We start from the raw sequence: 19775 nt of genomic DNA on the forward strand, positions 1-19775 counted from the left end.
TTGAATTTTTAGAAAAAGTATTAAAAATTTTCCCAAAAAATTCTGAATGATAAATAGAAAAAATATATAAGCATTTAGCATATAAAAGACCCAGTCCCTAGAACTCCCAACAGGGGGAGCTCTTGGAACTCTCTCAGGGTTGGAGGGACGGTTGTGCACCATAGTAAATGTATTTTTGAATCTGAAAGTAATTATAGATTTTTTAAAAATCTGCTGATATTATAGGTAAGTCCTACATACCACTCACCCAGTTTCCCATATTGTTAACATCTTATTATGTTTATAAAAGCTAAGAAAACAGCATTGATACATTACTATTATCTTAAAAAAACCCCACCCGTCATGCAAGAATTTTCATTATTACAAATCTACAAAGTCATTAAAAGAACCTACCCTAAAAACAAACAAACAAACAAACAAACAAAAAACCCTACCCTAAATTAACATCTTGCTTCCTTCCCATTACTACTCAAGGTAGCTCTATTTCATTGGTCTTTAGGGATAATGCAAAATCAACGATAGATAAATGCGGTTAATACTTTGAGAGGCACATTTTGTGCTTTTAAAAATTAAGTCGTTATAAAATTTGTACCACACTGTGTATGTTCTGACCAGTGCCTTTCAAACTTTTTTTCGCTATTACTCTTTAAGAAATAAGTTTTATACAGTATCTGCACATACATACCCCAAACCAAAACAGGGGTCACACACACTCGAAGACCCTTACAACGACATGTGATACACACTGGTATTTTCCATTGAATTCTGTTCTCTTCCATTCCATTAGGAAAATTGCTGGTAAAGACCCCCAGTTTCTTCATTAGTGGATCATAAAAAAAAAACACCCCACTTTAGATCGTTGATCAATTTCTTACTATTTTGTTCCATAATTAAAAACACCAAAATTTAGAATCCTAGGTTACCAGATAATCCCTACTAGATAATGCCTCGTGTTCTGTTTTTATTCTATGGCACATGTAATGACAAAACAAATGTTATTATATTGCCATGATTTCTAAATTTACTATTTTTAAAGCTATCATAGACAACCCTCTGGAAACACTGGCCAAATCCTTGTCATAACTGGTCTCTACTGAAACAAGGTCCGGGGAGGCACAGGCACAGGTATCAAGCAGAACTTTTTGAAAGCTCCAATCACCCAGCTGCCCTAAAATGGTGGGGTCTGTGAAGACATAATGCAGATAGATTCTTAGGTTACAATCGAAAAGAGAGAAAATCCAAAAGTGCAGATTTAGTACCATCTTCCTTCCATAGGAGACTTCATATTTGCTGAAGCACACTTTGCAAGTAGTACTTGTTTTCATCTGTAGCTTTAATTTCGATTATTTTACTTTCGAGAAGTTCTATTTGGTTCTTTTCCAAACCTGCTTGATGAGTTTTCCTTTTTTTTTTTTCCCCACCACCCTTGAGTTTTCCTTTTTTTTCAGATTTTATTTGACAGAGAGCCAAGGGAGAGCAGAAGGGGGGCAGGGGGAAGGGCAGAGGGAGGGGGAGAAGCAGGCTCCTTGCTGAGCAGAGAGCCCGACTTGGGGCTCCATCCCAGGACCCTGAGATCATGACCTGAACCAAAGGCAGACGCTTGAAACGACTGAGCCACCCAGGTGCCCCTGCTTGGTGAGTCTTAACAGTTTCTTAGACTCAATTCCTCTTAACATCAGAGTCTGTGTCACATCAATATATCCTTGAAATGCTTATTCCCCGAAGCTTCCCTGCAGCAGGCTGTCGCAATGTCCTGCTGCCACGGACTGTGGCTTTTGACTGTGAGCGTACATTCCAAGCATTCCATGTGCAGGGCTTTCTTTGGAGGTCTGGCTTGAAGGTGGGTTGATACGTGGTCATTTCAACTAGTTGCCCAGAGGCTCTATCCAGTTGGCCCCACTTAATTTTTATTTTAGTTTTTAAGTAATCTCTACACCCGACCTGGGACTTGAATTTACAACCCCGAGATCAAGAGTTGCACGTTCTACCGACTGAGGCAGCCAGGTGCCCAGTTGGTACCAGTTTAAACTAAAATCCTGGCTTGAGGGGCATTTTTTTTTAAAGATCGCTCATATGGGGCAGAATTTTTTTTTTTTTTTTTTTTTATGGGGCAGAATTTGAGCTGAAATCCAAGTGTGATGTAAGCTGTTGTGAGAGTACATGTACATATGTTTACATTTCAGCCCTCCATGGAGAACCAAAGTTCAAGACAGGAACCCTCCCTGGTTGGGGGCCTCATGCATGCAGTCTCATGCATGCTGTGTGAACGTGTGTGTGACTGCGTACCCTGGGTTGATCTGAGACTTCATCTGTCTTCTGGATCCCTTGATACTAAAAACTGAAGCTGTCCCTAAATTTTTTAGACTCTGGGTATGACTTACCTTGTCAGGTCATTAAAATAGTGTTTTCTGAATTCAACATCTTAAACAGTTTTGAGTAGGAGGGTACAACTTAACACCGTATGTCTGTACAAATTTGAAACATCAATTCTCTCTCAATCGATTTGAAATAAAGCGCAGAAAAACCACTATGAACCACTATGTGTAATTCAGGTTTTATTGCTTATTAATTATGTCATTCCATACAATTTTAGGTAGACAGACTGAGAAAATATACTGGGAGCGTTAAAGAGATGATGGCAATACAGATGAGGATGTTCAAGTGTGTTACAGAAGGTGGTCAGAGGCACCACTGCCACCATCACCCCCAAAATTTGTACATTTAATATAAAAAGAGTAAAAATAGTTCATTGGCATTTAACTAGCATTATTCTTTGTCATCTCTGAACCACAATAAGCCCGAACAATTTCAGAATTTTCAGAGCAAAACACGGTTTGTTCACTAGCAGATGCAGTGGTTTCAGTTTAAAAACAAGCAAACAAGTCAACACAACTTAAACCACGTACACAACCCCAAAAACAAATGTTGGCATGTTCCGGTGGTCTTGAATTTCAATGTTACTGTTAGATTAGTTCAAGATAAAAAATGTGATTCAGCTTTTGAAAATCAGATTACACTTCTTCACCGTAATTGTTTTTACTATGTAATTCAAACAATTTCAATGAGCCTACTGTTAACCCAGGAAAAGCCACAGATACAATTCAAACTGCTCTTATGCTAAGGACATGTCTTGGGAAGTTTTTTAAGTCTTTAAAAACTCAGACCCAAGCTGCACAAGTATAAATGGAGGAACCAACAGTCTACCCTTCTAGATAGAGCAGCAGTTCTTAGGGTTTTCAAGCCAGGGAGTAAACGCAGTCACTGAAAATCACACGTCAGTAACTTCCTGGTTACAGGACACTAATAGTTAACCTTATACACGATGAAAAAAAAACAAAATCAATCCTGCACTATGATTCAGCATTTGAAAAACTTCTATGTCTATTTCTATGAAGATGCTCAGGGTGAGAAATCTGTGTGGATATACTTGAAAAGAAGTAAGACTTGAAACGTGGTTTTATGTTAAACCATTGAGAAGATCTCTGTTACCAGATAACCACAAACACACAGTAACAGATAAACAGGAATTTATTAAAACCATTGTCTCCAACAATACAAAAATTAAATATTAAGGCATCTTTGACTCCCATCTTGGTGTATGCAGCAAAGAGAAATGTTTTCAATGGGAACCAATACTTCTGTTCAAATGCTTTCGAACGTATTTGGCAGATTTGTTTTTATATCCTCCTACTCCACATACAGCTGGAAACTCTCATTGCCAAGTATGACCCAAATGAAGGAAAAAGTATAAACAGATACTTGTTTATTAAAAAGTAGTTCACTCTTGAAAAATAAAAAGGAACTATAAAGAATGGTATGTATAAAGCTCAAATACTAGTATTTAAATTTCTCTGAAGCAATTTATGCTTCAGTAATTGAGAGAAAGAAGAGATGAAGACTTCACTAAGATGAGAAGTCTTAATATGGATCATGCCGCAGAATAACTGTTCACTCAATATTCTCCACTGGGATGAGAGTTTCAAAAAGGCTTCCTGCTCCTTTAAAAAATATCACATCCACTAGGATAAGATCATATAAACTCACATTGATTATTTATTATTTCCCATTTTGTCCATTTACAAAGCTCAACCATCTTCAAAAATAATGCTAAACGGTAACATTTCACCTTTTATTAAGGCAAGTTTGTGAAAATAATTTAATACAACCAGATCTCTTCATGAACTTTCAGCTTAAAACATTTTTTACATAAGAAACATACAAAAAAATTCTGTTTTATAAAAAGCCACCTCAATAGCAGAAAAGAGTAATGAAGGATTTTGAACCCAGTTTACTTTTTAAAGGATGCTCTTCTCTTGTCTTCAATTCCAAGTACTATTCATCATCTTTAGAGCCAGTTTTGCTTAACTACAAAAAAAAAAAAAAAAGATAAAAGACATAGGCAACAAAATTAAGCTATCATATTATCTGAATTCATTATTTTCACTTAATATAAAAGAAACATATTTATGGTTGATAGAACAACAAACAGATAACAAAGTTCATGTAACTTATACCATCTACAGCTTTCACCATATTTAACTACTTTTTAACTTCAGGCTCAGCTACTCTAGGATTCTTTAAAAATACAACCTCAATAGAGCAAGGGGGGGAAAATCCCTCAAAGCTTTCCAAGAAATAAATTGGAACCAAGAATATATGAAAGGTACCACTTATAAAATGAATGACATTCTATTTTTGTTTTCTATCAATAAACTCTTGAAATTAAAAAAAAAATTGTGGCTAAAAAAACTACAAATGAACAGTTCTAAAAATGGGATAAAAATTTTTTTTTAAAGATTTTATTTATTCATGATAGTCACAGAGAGAGAGAGAGAGAGAGAGAGAGAGAGAGAGAGGCAGAGACACAGGCAGAGGGAGAAGCAGGCTCCATGCAGGGAGCCCGACGTGGGATTCGATCCCGGGTCTCCAGGATAGCGCCCTGGGCCAAAGGCAGGCGCTAAACCACGGCGCCACCCAGGGATCCGTGGGATAAAAATTTTAAATTGAAGGTCTTTTCTGATAAAAATCTATAGAACTTAGCAAATGGCAGAGAGGGAAGTTCCTAAAGAACACACAAGCAATTCTGACTAAAGACCCAGCCAAGAAATCCAAGTTGAAGCCAAACCCTGAGGACCTCAGAGAAATGTGGGAAGCTGTGAAAAGCAGAAACTGCTAATGTTCTTGAACATTGAGGCCCCAGCTCCTCTTCCCACTTTGATCATCTTAAAGAGCTTTTTTTTTTTTTAATTTACGTTATACCTACTGCATTTGAATTGAAAACTGAGAAATTGAATTCATGTAAAAGTAACAATAAACTCATTCATTACATGATAACTGAGTAACATTTCTTAAATGAAAAGCTGCATTTTCTAAAACAAACTCATAAAACTTAATGTGAAGAATAGGAGTGTTTTACATTTTTTGTGAACTTCCTTATTACCAAGGTCCACAGAAGACAGCTGGGTTTTTGCAAATCTGCTTCTACAGTTATGCTGGTATAATGGAAAACAGCTAACAAGGACACAGTATGAGTACGAAGAACAAGCTGAGTTAATATAAAAATGCACATACTTAGATTCTAGACCTACTCACTACCTTAAAAATTCTGGAGAATACAAGAATATAAAAGCACACATTTTATTAGTGCTCTAACAGAAGAGAATTAGTGATGGCATCATCACACTTCATGGAACCTCTGCTAAACACCACCGTTCACTTGTGGGAGAATGAAGAAAAAAGGCAAAGGACACCTTAATATTATGATGTAAATAGTTTTGACCTTGCAGACCCCCAGAGGGCCTCCAGGGTCTCCCAGGGATCCCAAGATCACACTAGGAAACTACCAGCTTAGGGTAGCAGATTCTGAGTCTGGACCACACCTCCGTGGTAACTTCCCTCTTAAAAACAGCTTCGCCTGTCTCCCAAGATGACTGGATTTTTTAAATCTTAATTTCTATTTCTTGAAATTTTGATTTATATTAACAAGGACTCTATGAAAAACAAGCAGAAAACTAAATTTCTGGAGTTAGGGAAGGAGAAGCACCATCTATCTTTGGATTAATCACATTACTTTTTGAGCCTGAGTGGAAAAGACACACTCTCACTGTGAAGCCTGAAGCTGGAAGCACTTGAAGGAGGGAAACAACTTAGCTGGTGAGGTACACACATGCATACCTAAGGACAACATGGTGTACCCATCAGGCTGACCATACACAAACATCCCGAATGTGGCGGCCCTCTTGTCCAGGAAGCGGACAAGAAATACTGCTCCTTTATTCCAACTGTGTTTGGTTCCCTAATCCCAGGTTATATTTTTCTACTAGATTCTAGAAGCACAAATGATGATTTTAAATAGTTTGTATGGCAAAGGTCTCCCATGGCCCAGACAGCTGACTTCAAATAAACTTTAAGAATGTTCTGCTTAGGGCAGCCCCGGTGGCGCAGCGGTTTAGCACCGCCTGCAGCCCAGGGCATGATCCGGGAGTCCCGGGATCGAGTCCCACGTCAGGCTCTCTGCATGGAGCCTGCTTCTTCTTCTGCCTGTTGCTCTGCCTCTCTCTCTCTCTCTTTCTTTCTCTCTTTCTAAGTAAATAAAATCTAAAAAAAAAAAAGAATGTTCTGCTTATAAATACCCAGATTTGTGGGTCCCGGTTAAAGTCTTAATCTTTAACTCCCCTCAGATCATATTAATGACTTCTCACAGCAGTCCTGGCACTAATTGGCATGCAAAATTCATCTTGTGAAGTCCTACAAAGAGGATTAACTAAGCCTCACTTTAATATATGGGAAGCTACAAATAAGAAAAAATATTGAGAGCAGTTGGCAAAAAACTTTGAAGTGAAAAGTAAACAACTTTAAGAGAAACAGAAATCCTTCTTGACAATGGTGGGGAATCTTCATCTAGGGTTTGTCTTTAAAACAAAAAACAAACAAACAAAAAAACCCCACTAATTTCCACTAAGAAATCAAGCATTGCTTCCTAGGATGAATACTACGAATCACAGGCATTTTCATTCTTCAGATGCACTTATATAAACAGTTGTACATTATTGTACTTATAACTTAGATTCACAGATTTTTCCTTATTTTTTTAAAAAAAGAAAATCTAATGCTGAGGTTGTAGGAAAGAATATTTCAAAATATTCTTGTAGTGAAAGATACTTCAAAAATACTTACATGCTGCAGTAGAAAAGGAAATACGCATCCCAGCAAAATTCAAAGGTTGAGGCGGGAAAGAAATGAAACATATAAATTTCGTTATTTGATGGCGGACTTATAACAATTTTTTGAAGCCCAGAAGAGAAGTGTTATATACCTTCACCACGTCCACCCAGTTCCATCCTCGAGGAAGTTCTCCTTTGTGATCTGGAGGATAAAAATGGTAACTTTATTTCTAAGACCAAGCAATAATTTTTATAGTAATCAATACTCTACTACTAAATCAGCTTTTATAGACTATCCTGCACAACAAATAGATTAAAATCTTAAATCCTGCATTTTCAAGCTGGAAAACTAGTTTATCATCATTGTGAACTGGAAGCACCATTCTCCTGGGGATACTTGCAAAGTAATTCATATGTACTCCCTTTTCATATTTACCCTATTGCCATTCCTGGTGAAATCTGGTATTAGGGAAAAAACATAGAAGTGAGGTGGAAATGCTAGGAAGAGGAACTAATCAATTTATTAATTTCATGCACTTGTACAATTTTACCGCTTTTTTAAGGTCTCATATTATTTAAGCAAGAAACTGTGTTACTTTACTGCTTCATGAGGGTTTTTACACTACGAAGCTGGGTTCAAGCCAAGAGTTCTTTTAAATCAAGGTCTGGCCTTGAGACTAAGAGGTATCCTGGCCCACTTATTAGTAACCTTTGTGGTCTGATATAATAGTATTTAATCTAACATTGTTTATAATCTGGCAGGACTTTAATCTGTTGAGAGTGCTTGAAAACAAACTCATACTTTATATATATAGCTTACAAAGTAATTTCATTCTTATAACAGAATATTCAAACTTGAAGAATAATATAAAAATGTTTTAATTTAAAAAGGCCTGATTTCCTTTATGCTTGATATATTTACATATATTTCATTTTATGAAATCTTTAAAATCGACATTCAAAACCCATACATTAATTTTACACAAGGAAGACTAACCTATTGATTTCTTTTTTTTTTTTTTAAAGGTCAGTTTATTTATTCATGACAGACATGGGGGGAGGGGGGAGAGAGATATAGGCAGAGGGAGAAGCAGGCTCCATGCAGGGAGCCCGATGTGGGACTCGATTCCGGGTCTCCAGGATCACACCCTGGGCCAAAGGCAGGCACTGAACTGCTGAGCCACCCAGCAATCCCCTAACCTCACGATTCTTGTAAGACAGAAGCAGTATTAGTATTACTGGGCCTCAATCCTAGATGCTAATGTCTCTTTTCTCCATGCCAATAAAAATTTTATCTCATTGTTTACTGGTTATAAGGAGCATGGGGGCAGATCACCAATTTCATTAAGTAAAACTTACCCACACAGTACCATCATGGTCCCATTAAAATTTTATTTAGAGTACAAGCTCCAAATCACAAAATCTTCTACCATAATTATAAAGAGAATGCCTTTTAATTGGGCATCATAAAAAAAATGGAGATGGGGAAATGATAAAGGGAATGATCATACGTCATTGTTTATGAAAGCAACAGTTAATGAACTGACAAAAATGCTACAGCATTAAAAAAGATTAGCCAAGTTCTAGAAAACGGATTGCAATGGTTGACAATTCACTGCTTCAGTGTTCATGCTTTACTGCTGCTTTGACATTAGGTATAATGGATTCCCAGATTTTTAATTTCACAAACCATTACAACTTCAAAAGTGTATTTTGAGGGCCAACATGGGGTTGCTATCTTTTCATTCTGCCACGTAGGACATTAAACAAAACATAAACCAAAAACTTGCCATCACTTTATAAAAGAAAGGGTATTATTTTAAACTTCCTCACCAAAGTAAAAGGATCAGTTCCTTTCTTTTTTTTTTTAAATAAGTTTATTTTTTATTGGTGTTCAATTGCCAACATACAGAATAACACCTAGTGCTCATCCCGTCAAGTGGCCCCCTCAGTGCCCGTCACCCATTCACCCCCACCCCCCGTCCTCCTCCCCTTGGATCAGTTCCTTTCAATAAAGGGCAGCTTGTAACCTTATACCAAGAACATACACACATTCAGACATAAATATGCATGGATACTTTTGTGTATGTATAAATAAATATATACATTTCCTTAACTGGAAAAAAAGTTTACAGACTGATACCAATTTGCAAATTTTTAAATAGTGAAATCAAATATTATTGGTGATATGAGCTGGGATTTATGACTCTCTTTTGAAGGTCCATAACAAAATGACTCTGGTTTAGGAGACACAGAATTTATATTCTTAAATCTTATTCTAATTGTATAAATAAATCAACTACAGACAAAAATTATATTTATTGTCCTAAAATCTAATGGTATACCAGACTTCATTTCAAATGAAAGCTGTAGTTCAAAAAATTTTTAGAAATACACATATCTGCCATGGAGGTAAACAAATAGGAAAATCCCAAACATGTCAGAAAGGGTATAAGTAGGACACATTTTGTATGCTATTCTACTATTTTCCAACCTAAAGACTCATTCTATAGTTATTTTGCCACTCAGTTACCTTCTCCTCAAATGGCTATCTCTCGTGATAAAGTGGTAGTATATATTTTCAACATACATTTGTGACCTAACACAGTGTCTGATCGAAGTGTTCCAGGAACGAAGAGTAAAGAACTACTCTTCTAAACCGAAATATACTTATTAAACCCTCATATTATACTAAAAAGGAACCCATTTATCTGTTATAAAAAAAATAAACACAAACCTGTTTTATCTGCCAGCTTACGTTTCTGGGCTTTTGAAAGCTGTTCTTTTTTGTCTTTTTTCTTACTCGATGGGGCTGTATTAGGAGTTTCAACGGAGATGATACTGCTTATGGGGATCTAGAAAAAAGCAAATAATTCCTATACTGATGCCTTAGAACTTACTGAATTATACTAAATATGTCTACATCCTTCAGTGAGTTGACAATTTTTAGATACGTGAAGCAAAAGAATCCTGTATTATAATACCCATTTATTAGATCAGGTGCCATTAGCACATTTTTTTTTTTTTTTTAAGATTTTATGTATTTATTCATGAGAGACACAGAGGGAGGCAGAGACACAGGCAGAGGGAGAAGCAGGCTCCCTATGGGGATCCTGATGCGGGACTTGATCCCAGGACCCTGGGATTATGAACTGACCCAAAGGCAGACGCTCAACCACTGAGCCATTCAGGTGCCCAGCACATTGATTTTATTCTCAGAGTTCCCACAGAGGGACTTGCATAATGTCAGTTCAACTGTTGTAACCAGCTCTCTGAGAAAGAAGACCTGATATCAGCATTATGTTGAAGCCCTGAAGTTCTAAGGTAATTTTACAATTCAGTTAATTTGCTTTATTTGGAAATTTTTTTTTTTTTTTTAATTTTTATTTATTTATGATAGTCACAGAGAGAGAGAGAGAGAGGCAGAGACACAGGCAGAGGGAGAAGCAGGCTCCAGGCACTGGGAGCCCGACGTGGGATTCGATCCAGGGTCTCCAGGATCGCGCCCTGGGCCAAAGGCAGGCGCCAAACCGCTGCGCCACCCAGGGATCCCTATTTGGAAATTTAAATGTCTTTAGAAAAATCACAAGTGTCTACCTATAAAACCCTGGTTCCCTGAAGAAAGGAAGAAAAATATTTTAGGGGGCGCCTGCATGGCTCAGTCAGTTAAGTATCCAACTCCTGATGTCAGCTCAGGTCATGATCTCAGGGTTGTGAGATCAAGCCCAGTGTAAGGCTTGGAGCTCAGCGCAGAGTCTGTTTGAGGTTCTTTTTCCCTCTCCGTCTGCCCCCGCCCTGCACATGCGTTCTCTCTCCATAAATAAATAAAATCTTAAAAAAAAAAAAGAGAAATATTTTAATTTAGATTCATGTAGTCAGAGTGTAATAGACAAAATTTTAAATGCTTACTAGGTGCCCAGCACTGGTGTGGATGTTGTATATACAGTACTCATTTGAGCCTTACTACAATCTTAGGACATAGATACTATTATAATCCCTGTTTTACAAATGAAACCCAGCACCCTTTCCCTCTACCAAAAAAAGTCACACAGTAAGTGTGCAGTGAGGCTTTTCAGGGCCATGCAGTCTGGCCCATAGTCCACAAGCTTTGCTACCACCTTCTGCTGCTTCTCTAGCTGCTCTCAGTGCTCTCCTGTGTTCTGTCAGGAATGTGGAAGCCAGAACTGCTCAAGGACAAGACACACAGCCTCTGCTCTCAAAAAGCTTCCCGCTTGGTTCACAGAGTCAACAGACTCTGACCATGCGAAGTCTTTTAGGACATGACCTGGTGCAAAGAGGTCTAATGCACAGGTGCCTATGATCATAAAAGATGATGATTTCCTAAAATACGTTTAGAAGTAAAATTGTTTTTTCCCATTAAAGTCTCTTTAAGCTGGCACTCTTTAGGTTCAAAGTGAACTGTGACAGGACTATTCACAACTAAAGAAGGCTCATGAAGAAAGTAATTTCAAATGTATTTTAGGACTATGTGAGAAATCCTCCACCTGAGCTTTATGAAGACATTAAATAAATGTAAATATTTGGTTCAACAACATCTCAGTTTTGGAGGGCACATTAAGTATTTTAGTCCTTTTTTATTTTATTTTTTAAAGATTTTATTTACTCATGAGAGACACACAGAGAGAGGCAGAGACACAGGCAGAGGGAGAAGCAGGCTCCCTGCTGGGGGCCTGATATGTGGGACTCAATCTCAGGATCCTGGGATCATAACCTGAGCCAAAGGCAGACACTCAACCCCTGAGTCACCCTGATGCCCCAAGTCTTATATGAAGGGTAAGATCTAGAGGATTTGATTTCATTTTTAAAGTTAAATAAACACTAAGAAATCTAAAATTCACTCTTCTTATTTTAGCTCAAATGTAATTCATTTAAAATTTAACACAAAATTTCCTTCCAATTTAAAAAAATAATAACTAGTAAAGATGAATTAGCGGAGTGAAACCAATTCAAAGCGCGAGCTCACCGTAGAATTCACAGGCTGGTGATTCTCCATGAACTGCTCTTTATTGTCCTTGGCGTACTCAAACAACGTGTAGGTCATGGCAGTCCCGAGATTGACCTCTACCGCTTCCTGTAACTTGGCTAATATGCTCTGCTTTACAGCCGATGATCTACAATGCACAAGAAGTATACCGCTGAGAGACACATGAGAGATAGCATTACCAAAAGAAAGAAAACCAATGAAAACAGAACATTACTCACATGGTGTTGTTAAAAAAAGCGTTCATAGATATAATTGGAGGTGTTTGGGGATATGTTTCTGTCCAGGAAATCTCTATTAAGAAGGCTTTGGGATCACCATTTTCACCTATCTGAAGAAAAGGGAAATCTTAGGCTTGTAAAAAGTGATACAAAGACAGAATATTTAATTATAACTTTTAAAATGATGAATATTGCTGATGCTCATGATCAGATTGGACATGTAATACTCTGAAAAGTTCAGGGTCCAGGCTAAGACTTGGCAGGGGGTGAGAGCTGTATTAATAATAGAGTCTGACTTGATGTCCATGGCCTGTCTCTCCAACCAGCCCGCCAGCTTTTTTCAGTATCAAGACTGTCTTACATATATTTTTGTTTTCATCAAAGCTTTTGGAGGACAAAGACAAGACATCAATTGTGGAGGATAGAAAGAGAACGGAGAAAAATAATAATCCACCAACTTGAAAGACCTAATCTTGCTCTAAGTTTTCTAATTGCTAAATCAGAAGAGGCGTTAAGAACAAGTAATTGATATGCATTAGCACAATCTCAAGAGATCAGAAAATGAAATGTAAAATTGAGAGAAAGAAGAAAAAGGTGAAGAGATAAGGTTTAGGAATACCTTAGGCTGCGTGAGAACTTTGAGGATCTATCCTGTTTGCAACCTTCAAGTATGCAATATAGTATTATTAACTAAGGTCACCATGCTGTAAATTACATCCCTCTGACTTATTTTTTTTTTTTTATAACTGGAAGTTTGTTATTTTTGACTCTCTTCCCCTGAATAATTTAAAGATGTCTTTTCTATTTTCTTTCTTTTTTTTTTTTTTTGCTCTCCCCAACTTTTTATTTAAGACACCTTTTTAGAAAGATTTTATTTATTTGACAGAGAAGGAGAGAGAGCACAAGCAGGGGGAGCAGCAGAGGGAGAGCAAGAAACAGGATCCCCACTGAGAAGAGAATCTGATGTGGGGCTCGATCCCAGGATCATGGCCTGAGCTGAAGGCAGACACTTAACTGACTGAACCACCCTGGCCCCCGTTTGAAACATTTTAATCTCAGAGAGAAACTGGAATAGGAGAGCCCTCACTGACATGTATCTTATTTACAAAATACCTTTGCTTCCATCCACTTGTCATTCTCTCCTACAGAATCACTTCCTCCCCTCCCCCAAAGAGACAACGAGAGTGACTCTTTTTTTTTTTTTTTTTTTCCTTTGGTTTTTGTTGAACTATTTGAAAATAAACGATGAAACATCCTTAAATACTTATGGGGTAAAGTATTCTAAGAGAATCAGAATCCTCTATTAACAATACTACCATTGTCACACCCAAGAAATTCAACATGGATACAGAGACATTATCTAATTCATTAATCCATCTAAAAAGTTTTCCATTCACATTGAAAGTGTCCTTTAATAAATCACCTCCTCAACCCCACTGAGGTTCATGGATTACATTTGGTTGTCATATTTCTTTATTCTGCTTTTATTTAGAACAATCCCCAGCCACCCTGCCTACCTTTTAATCTTTCATGACAAAAAGAATCTAGGCCACTTTTCTTGTATAATGGCCCCAGATCAGGACTGATTGTTTCCTGCACTCCAATTGGGATTTAATATTTTGGTAGGGACACTATACAGGTGATGTGGATTCATTCCTTTAGCATCATATAAGGAAGCACATAAGATCTCCTGGAACCATCAATGGTTATACTTAGCCTTGATCACTTGGTTAAGGTGATACTCTTCAAAACTCTTCAAAGTTAAGGTACCTCTCCCATTTTGTAATTAACAAGTAATCTTTGGAGTGACACTACAAAACCTGGTGAATATATTGTTTTTCAACAACTTTTCAACCAAAAGGTTTTAGCATCCATTTATGAGCCTTGCCTGAAATGATCAACATGCTGGTGGTTGTAAAATGGTGATTTTTCTAATAAAATTATGGAATGATTCATGAGTCAGCATCTCATCCTTGCATGGGGTGATCCTAATCTCCTCTGTAATATTTTTAATATTTATTTTTTAGATAATAGCAATAGATTAAAATTTTTTTCACCCCAAACCATGACTTGATTCTATCTTGTTCTATCCATGGATTCACCTTTACTCTCCAACCAATAAGTTTTTATTCTCTCCCCCTCACCTTCAATCACAAGACACACCAATAGAAGATGAAGCTTAGAAATTATGTTCAATAAATGTAGGGACGTGTTGATATACACCTACGTAAGTCGATGACATAATCAGTTTATTGCCTGTGTTCCAAATACGGAGATAATGAAAAAGTGATAAAAGTAACTTGCTTCATGCAATCACTAAGTCCCTACTCAAGGTGTGTGGAGAAACAAGGTGCCCATGTCTCTTACAGTACTAGGTACAGAAGATATAAAAATAGAGGTAAGATGGTTCTTGTCTTCAAGGGGAGCAGACATTTAGGTAACTCGCTAAATTGTGGCATGATTAGAAGTCTAAAAGTGATCAAAGTATGAAGAAACAGGGAATGGCCAATTCTGCTTTGAAGTCAAGGGAGAGCAAGGAGACTAGACCCAAACATGTCACAGAGGAGCCTGGGTTAGGCAAGCTTGGAATAGAGATGTGGATTTTAACTCTAGTACTTGTCAGCACCAGCTGGGAAAGCTTGGAAGTTATGATTGAGAGATTCTATCTTTAAGATTAGAAGGCAAGAAACTTTCTTCCATTTCTAACATTTGATAATTCTGCAACAATAAAAACAAGCTCATCTTAGTTTTTAAAAGTTTCGGCATTGTTTTCAAAAGTTAAAAACAATTGATGTTGTGGTGATGAGCTTTCATTCAAATGCTTCAGAAAAACCCGAAAATGTAATACAATTAAACCATTAAATTTAAATAACAAAATCGTTTAAAAAGTAAGAGCATTTTTAGCAAGCTTCCATCTTTTCTAGCAAAGTTGTAAGGGCTCTTCTTCATGTCATGTCTTACCCTATATTGAAATGAAACGGGACTCAATTCCCGGAAACTTTCATCCCCTTCATAAATAGAACGTAGGGCTTCCAGTTCCATCTGAAAAAAAAAAAAAAAAAAAAGATTCAGATGAGTTTTGTTTGGTGGTATAAATGGATTAGAAATAGAGGATCTTTACTTTCTGATTCAAGCTCACTCAACTATGTAAAACTTAGCTACCTTATATGGCCCTTGATGTTTATAACATGGGTATATAATGTATGTAACATATGCGCCTAGAGTAACACAACAATAATACTAATACTACTTTAAGATGATGTGCCAGGCACTCCTAAGCATATCACAGGACACTATCTCACTAATTCTCACATCAATCCTATGAAGAGTATCTTATTTTCTCCAAGGAGGAACATAAGAGTCTGTTGAAAGCAACTCTAGAGCACGTGTCCTTGATCACTCTGCTAAAGAGCAGCCTGGGGTGGAGAGAATATTAAACTTGGAGATGAGAAATACAAACCATAGTAACTCCCCACTATTCACATGTATTATTTATATTTTTAATCCTTCCCACAGAATGATGTGAAACTTGAAAAAACACATAACAAAAAGAACTTTAAAAAATAAAAATGATGGTTAGAAAAATGTTTGACAAGGATCTATCCAAGATGGAAAAAAAGGGACTGCAAGAGGAAATGTAACTAATGGTCCTTGCCTGGAAATATTTCTAGAACACCACGGGCTGACAAATGAGAAGACTCAATCTCTGTTGTGATTGCTGATGAATGCCTGAGAAGAGAAGCAAAGGCAATACTTGGGTACAGGTTTTAGTTTTTAGGTGCACATGATGCATTCTACAAACTAAAGACAGACAAAATTTTAGAACAGACTATTATTAATAGAGAAATAGTTCATGGGGGCCTAGGAGGATAAAGAGCAGTAGTCCCTAAGCCTTGGCAGGCATTTGAAAACCAAGATAAATGTAAGCAGGCTTTCTTAGAGAAGATAACTTTGATGGTACATCAAGGAAGGGCACAGAACAGTCTACCTGGGCTTCTCTTGCTACCTTCCCATGGAAAAAAAATACAGTTCAAGTGGATTTCAGAACAATCAAGATTAGATTAGAAAGAGCCACCTTACGCAAAATATAGTGTTACTTCTCCCGCCCTTAAACCTTTCCTGTATTTTAACTAATGAGTAGGACAGGAACAAAATTGAAGGCAGGGTTATGAAACTGATGAATGAGAATTTGAGGGGACGGTGAATCATGCTGGTGGCACAAAAAGAATTCAAAATGTCCTTGAAAAACCATATAACGAGATGAAATTTTACAAGTAAGTGGAAGAACTTTCGATCCCTAAACATACAAATAGAGGATGAAAAACAAATTGCCTTGTACAGAGTACTTGAAAAGCTGTAACTGACAATAACTGTAGAAAACTGATGCTACAATTTTATTTTATTATTTTTTTTTAAGATTTTATTTATTCATGAGAGACACACAGAGAGAGAGGCAGAGACTCAGCCAGAGGGAGAAGCAGGCCCCATGCAGGGAGCCCCATGTGGGACTTGATCCCAAGTCTCCAGGATCAGGCCCTGGGCTGAGGGCAGCGCTAAACCGCTGAGCCACCCGGCTGCCCCGATGCCACAGTTTTAAAACAGGACATAAACTTATAATCTGTCCGCAGACACACGATTCCAAGACTATAAAGGAACAACAACAAAAATGGACATATGGAAAAATGCCAAAAGGAATCATTTAGTATGAGAAGAGGACACCTGAAAACCTGGGCAGAGGACTGATTTCAAAGACCTGAAAATCAGTCATGTGGAGGAAGAGACGGAATTATACTGTTAAAATGAAGATCCCTAGAAGAAGGGGAGGTGGGTGACTGGGTGACGGGCATTAAGGAGGGCACATGATGAGATGAGGATTGGGTGTTACACTGTATATGCTGGCAAATTGAATTGAAATAAAATCTAAAAAGAGGATGCTGCATAAACAACAAAACATAAAACAAGATCCCTAGGCCTCATGGGAATTCCAATTCAGTAAACCTGAGGTACAGTGCAGGCACCTGCTTTTCTCACAACCACCCAGATGACTCTAAGGCAGTGCTCCATGGGCCAAACTTTGAGAAACAGGACGTTACAACGCTTCACTGTAAGAGCTCGTTGGTGCCTGGACTCAGAAACTCACTTAGCAAAAACAGTTTAGAAGGGATTTCAGAGATCGACCAGCTTGCTGGACTTGGGGTCCTTTTAACTTCGATTCCAGGGATCCCATCACATCTAAAAGGGCTGACTTGCAGGGCAGCCCGAGGGGAAGGGCTCAGCCGTTTAGCGCTGTCTTCAGTCCAGGGCCTGGGCCTGGAGTAGCAGGATCGAGTCCCACGTCGAGCTCCCTGCACGGAGCCTGCTTCTCCCTCTGCCTGTGTCTCTGCCTCTCTTTCTCTCTCTGTGTGTGTGTGTCTCTCATGAATAAATAAATAAAATCTTAAAAAAAAATAATAAAAGGGCTGACTTGCAACAGACATTTTCTAAACCGAGAGTGAATTACTCATCCAGCAGACCTGGATGCTTGTCCTGATTCTACCCCCGTGCTCCCTGTGCAGCCCCGCAGCGTTCACTTTACCTATGCAAACTCTCCTCCTTCACCTGTGCACATTACACACTTAGACGGTCCCCCTGGAGCTGACCCATATCATTCCCCTGACCAAAGGATTCGGTGTCAAAGTGGCAGTCCTCGAGAAAACACGTGGGGCACAAACCATACGGTGCCGCCGCCGGTTGCACGTATGCTCAGAACAGACTTCCTCTCCCCTGGACAACTAAGTCCCAGATGGAGACGCGATCCCAACAAACAAAAAAGGAAAAAAAAGGCCAGACACGGGGGGCCGCGAAGTGTCATTCTTTTCCTCCCCCCCAGGAAAACTGAACTCTCCCCCTACCTGCCAATAGACTTTTAAAATGTACAGGTGGATCAGATTCCAGGCAGCTTCGCTCAGGACCTAAGCGCTAAATAAGAACAGTGGGGATTGAAGGCGAGCCAGGAGCCCTGGGTCGCCTACCAAGGACACCCGTCGTCTGTCCTATTAGGGAGGCGCGGGGCCACCCGCCCACCCCGCAGCCCCGGGGTTGCAACACCGAAGACAACAGGGGAGGCGGAGGCGGAGGCGGACCCTTCCCGCGCCCGCCCGCCCGGCCTCTCCCCCAGGGGCAGGCTCGCTCCGCCGCAGAGGCGAAGGCACGTGCGGGGCCGCGCGTTCCGGCGTCGGCTCCCGGCCGGGCCTCCCCCGGGGCCAGCGCGGGGAAAGGGGCGTCCAGCCAGCGGGACTCACCTCCTGGTCCTCGTTGGCTCCCATCGCGCCGGTCGGGGGACGCCCCCCCACCCCCGGGAGGGCGTTTGCGACGGCGAGACAGCGAGAGCAGCGTGGGCGGCCCCGACCCTTCCTCCGCGCTCTCCGCGCCCCGGGGCTGCGGGAGGCACACTCCTCGCACCGCGGACAGAGCACGGCGCGCCACCCGGGCCTCCGGGCAGCGCGAAGCCGCCTGCGGGGCGTCTGTGGGCGGGGAGCCGCAGGCCGCCGAGGGTGGGGCGCCGGCGCCGCACGGCAGCAGCCGAGGCTCCGCCTCCTCCCGCTTCTCGCTTCTCCTATTGGCTCCCCCTGTCCCCACCCCCTTAGCCCACTTCCGACGTTTTGCGGCGCAGCGTTAAGTTTCCGGGGCCGCGGTTGGCGTAGAGCGCTGTCACTCACGCCCGGAAAGTGCTTCCTGTGCGTGCGCAGGCGGGGACCGGGAAGTCTCGCTCGCGGGGACCGGCGGCGGGGCGGTGGCGGTAGGGACGGGCCGCGGCGTTCTGGGGCGCCCGTCCTAGCCCCCCCCACCACCACCCCCGCTCTCCCGGCTGGCGGCGACCGGCTACAGCTGCAGCGGGCCCGGGGCGTGCGGCCTGGGTGAGTCCGGCCCCCGGAGACCGCCGCGGGAGCGAGCTAGAGCTCTGAACAATGCTGGTGTTGGGGGGGGCGGCGCGTTTTCCTTCTGCTTCTGCAGGTGCAATGCCTGGCATTTGTCGTCCAGCTCGTAAAGAGAAGACGCACCTCTTTCTGGGGCCTTCGGGGGGCGGGGGCGGAGGCGGGGGCACGGTAGCGTCTGCCTGGAGGGCTGCAGCGTTATTGCTCGCTGTGCTCATTGGGCCCCCGGGGCCGAACGCCGAGCCCCCGAGCCCCCGAGCCGCCGGGGATGGTATCTTCCGAAGGAGGGTGGTGGCTTCACGTTCTCAGCACCGTCCCTGCCCCGAATTGTCATTCCTCCTGGGATCGTTTTTTGTAACCCTTCCTGTAGCCTTGCGTACTATATACACCCCCGAACCTCCATTAATTAACCTGCACGTTGCCCCCCTTTTTTTTTTAACCTGCCTCTTTGATGAGGTCGCCTTTCTTTGCAGTA

The 19775-nt window shown here is 40.4% G+C and overlaps 2 protein-coding genes across 5 annotated transcripts in view; one reads left to right on the top strand and one right to left on the bottom strand.

The window, feature by feature from the left end:
• Positions 1 to 2538: 2538 nt before the first annotated feature.
• On the bottom strand, positions 2539 to 19518 carry RWDD4 (RWD domain containing 4). Its single transcript, XM_077848489.1, is given in 9 exon segments — positions 2539 to 4365; positions 7177 to 7365; positions 9901 to 10018; positions 12148 to 12295; positions 12387 to 12496; positions 15348 to 15428; positions 18668 to 18708; positions 18711 to 18981; positions 19123 to 19518. Coding segments are annotated over 8 exon segments (1257 nt in total). The 3' UTR covers positions 2539 to 4365; positions 7177 to 7273.
• TRAPPC11 (trafficking protein particle complex subunit 11) overlaps positions 19108 to 19775 on the top strand; it is a 48409-nt gene continuing 47741 nt past the window's right edge. For 2 of the 4 annotated variants that reach the window (XM_077848667.1, XM_077848666.1), the window contains exon 1: positions 19110 to 19282. The gene's annotated coding sequence lies outside the window, so the exon portion shown is untranslated. Of the gene's footprint in view, positions 19283 to 19775 lie in introns of all 4 variants that reach the window. The other 2 variants (XM_077848669.1, XM_077848668.1) reach the window with 2 other exon arrangements.

The sequence above is a fragment of the Canis aureus genome, chromosome 15 (genome assembly GCF_053574225.1).
Source record: "Canis aureus isolate CA01 chromosome 15, VMU_Caureus_v.1.0, whole genome shotgun sequence".
Taxonomy (NCBI): Eukaryota; Metazoa; Chordata; class Mammalia; order Carnivora; family Canidae; genus Canis; species Canis aureus.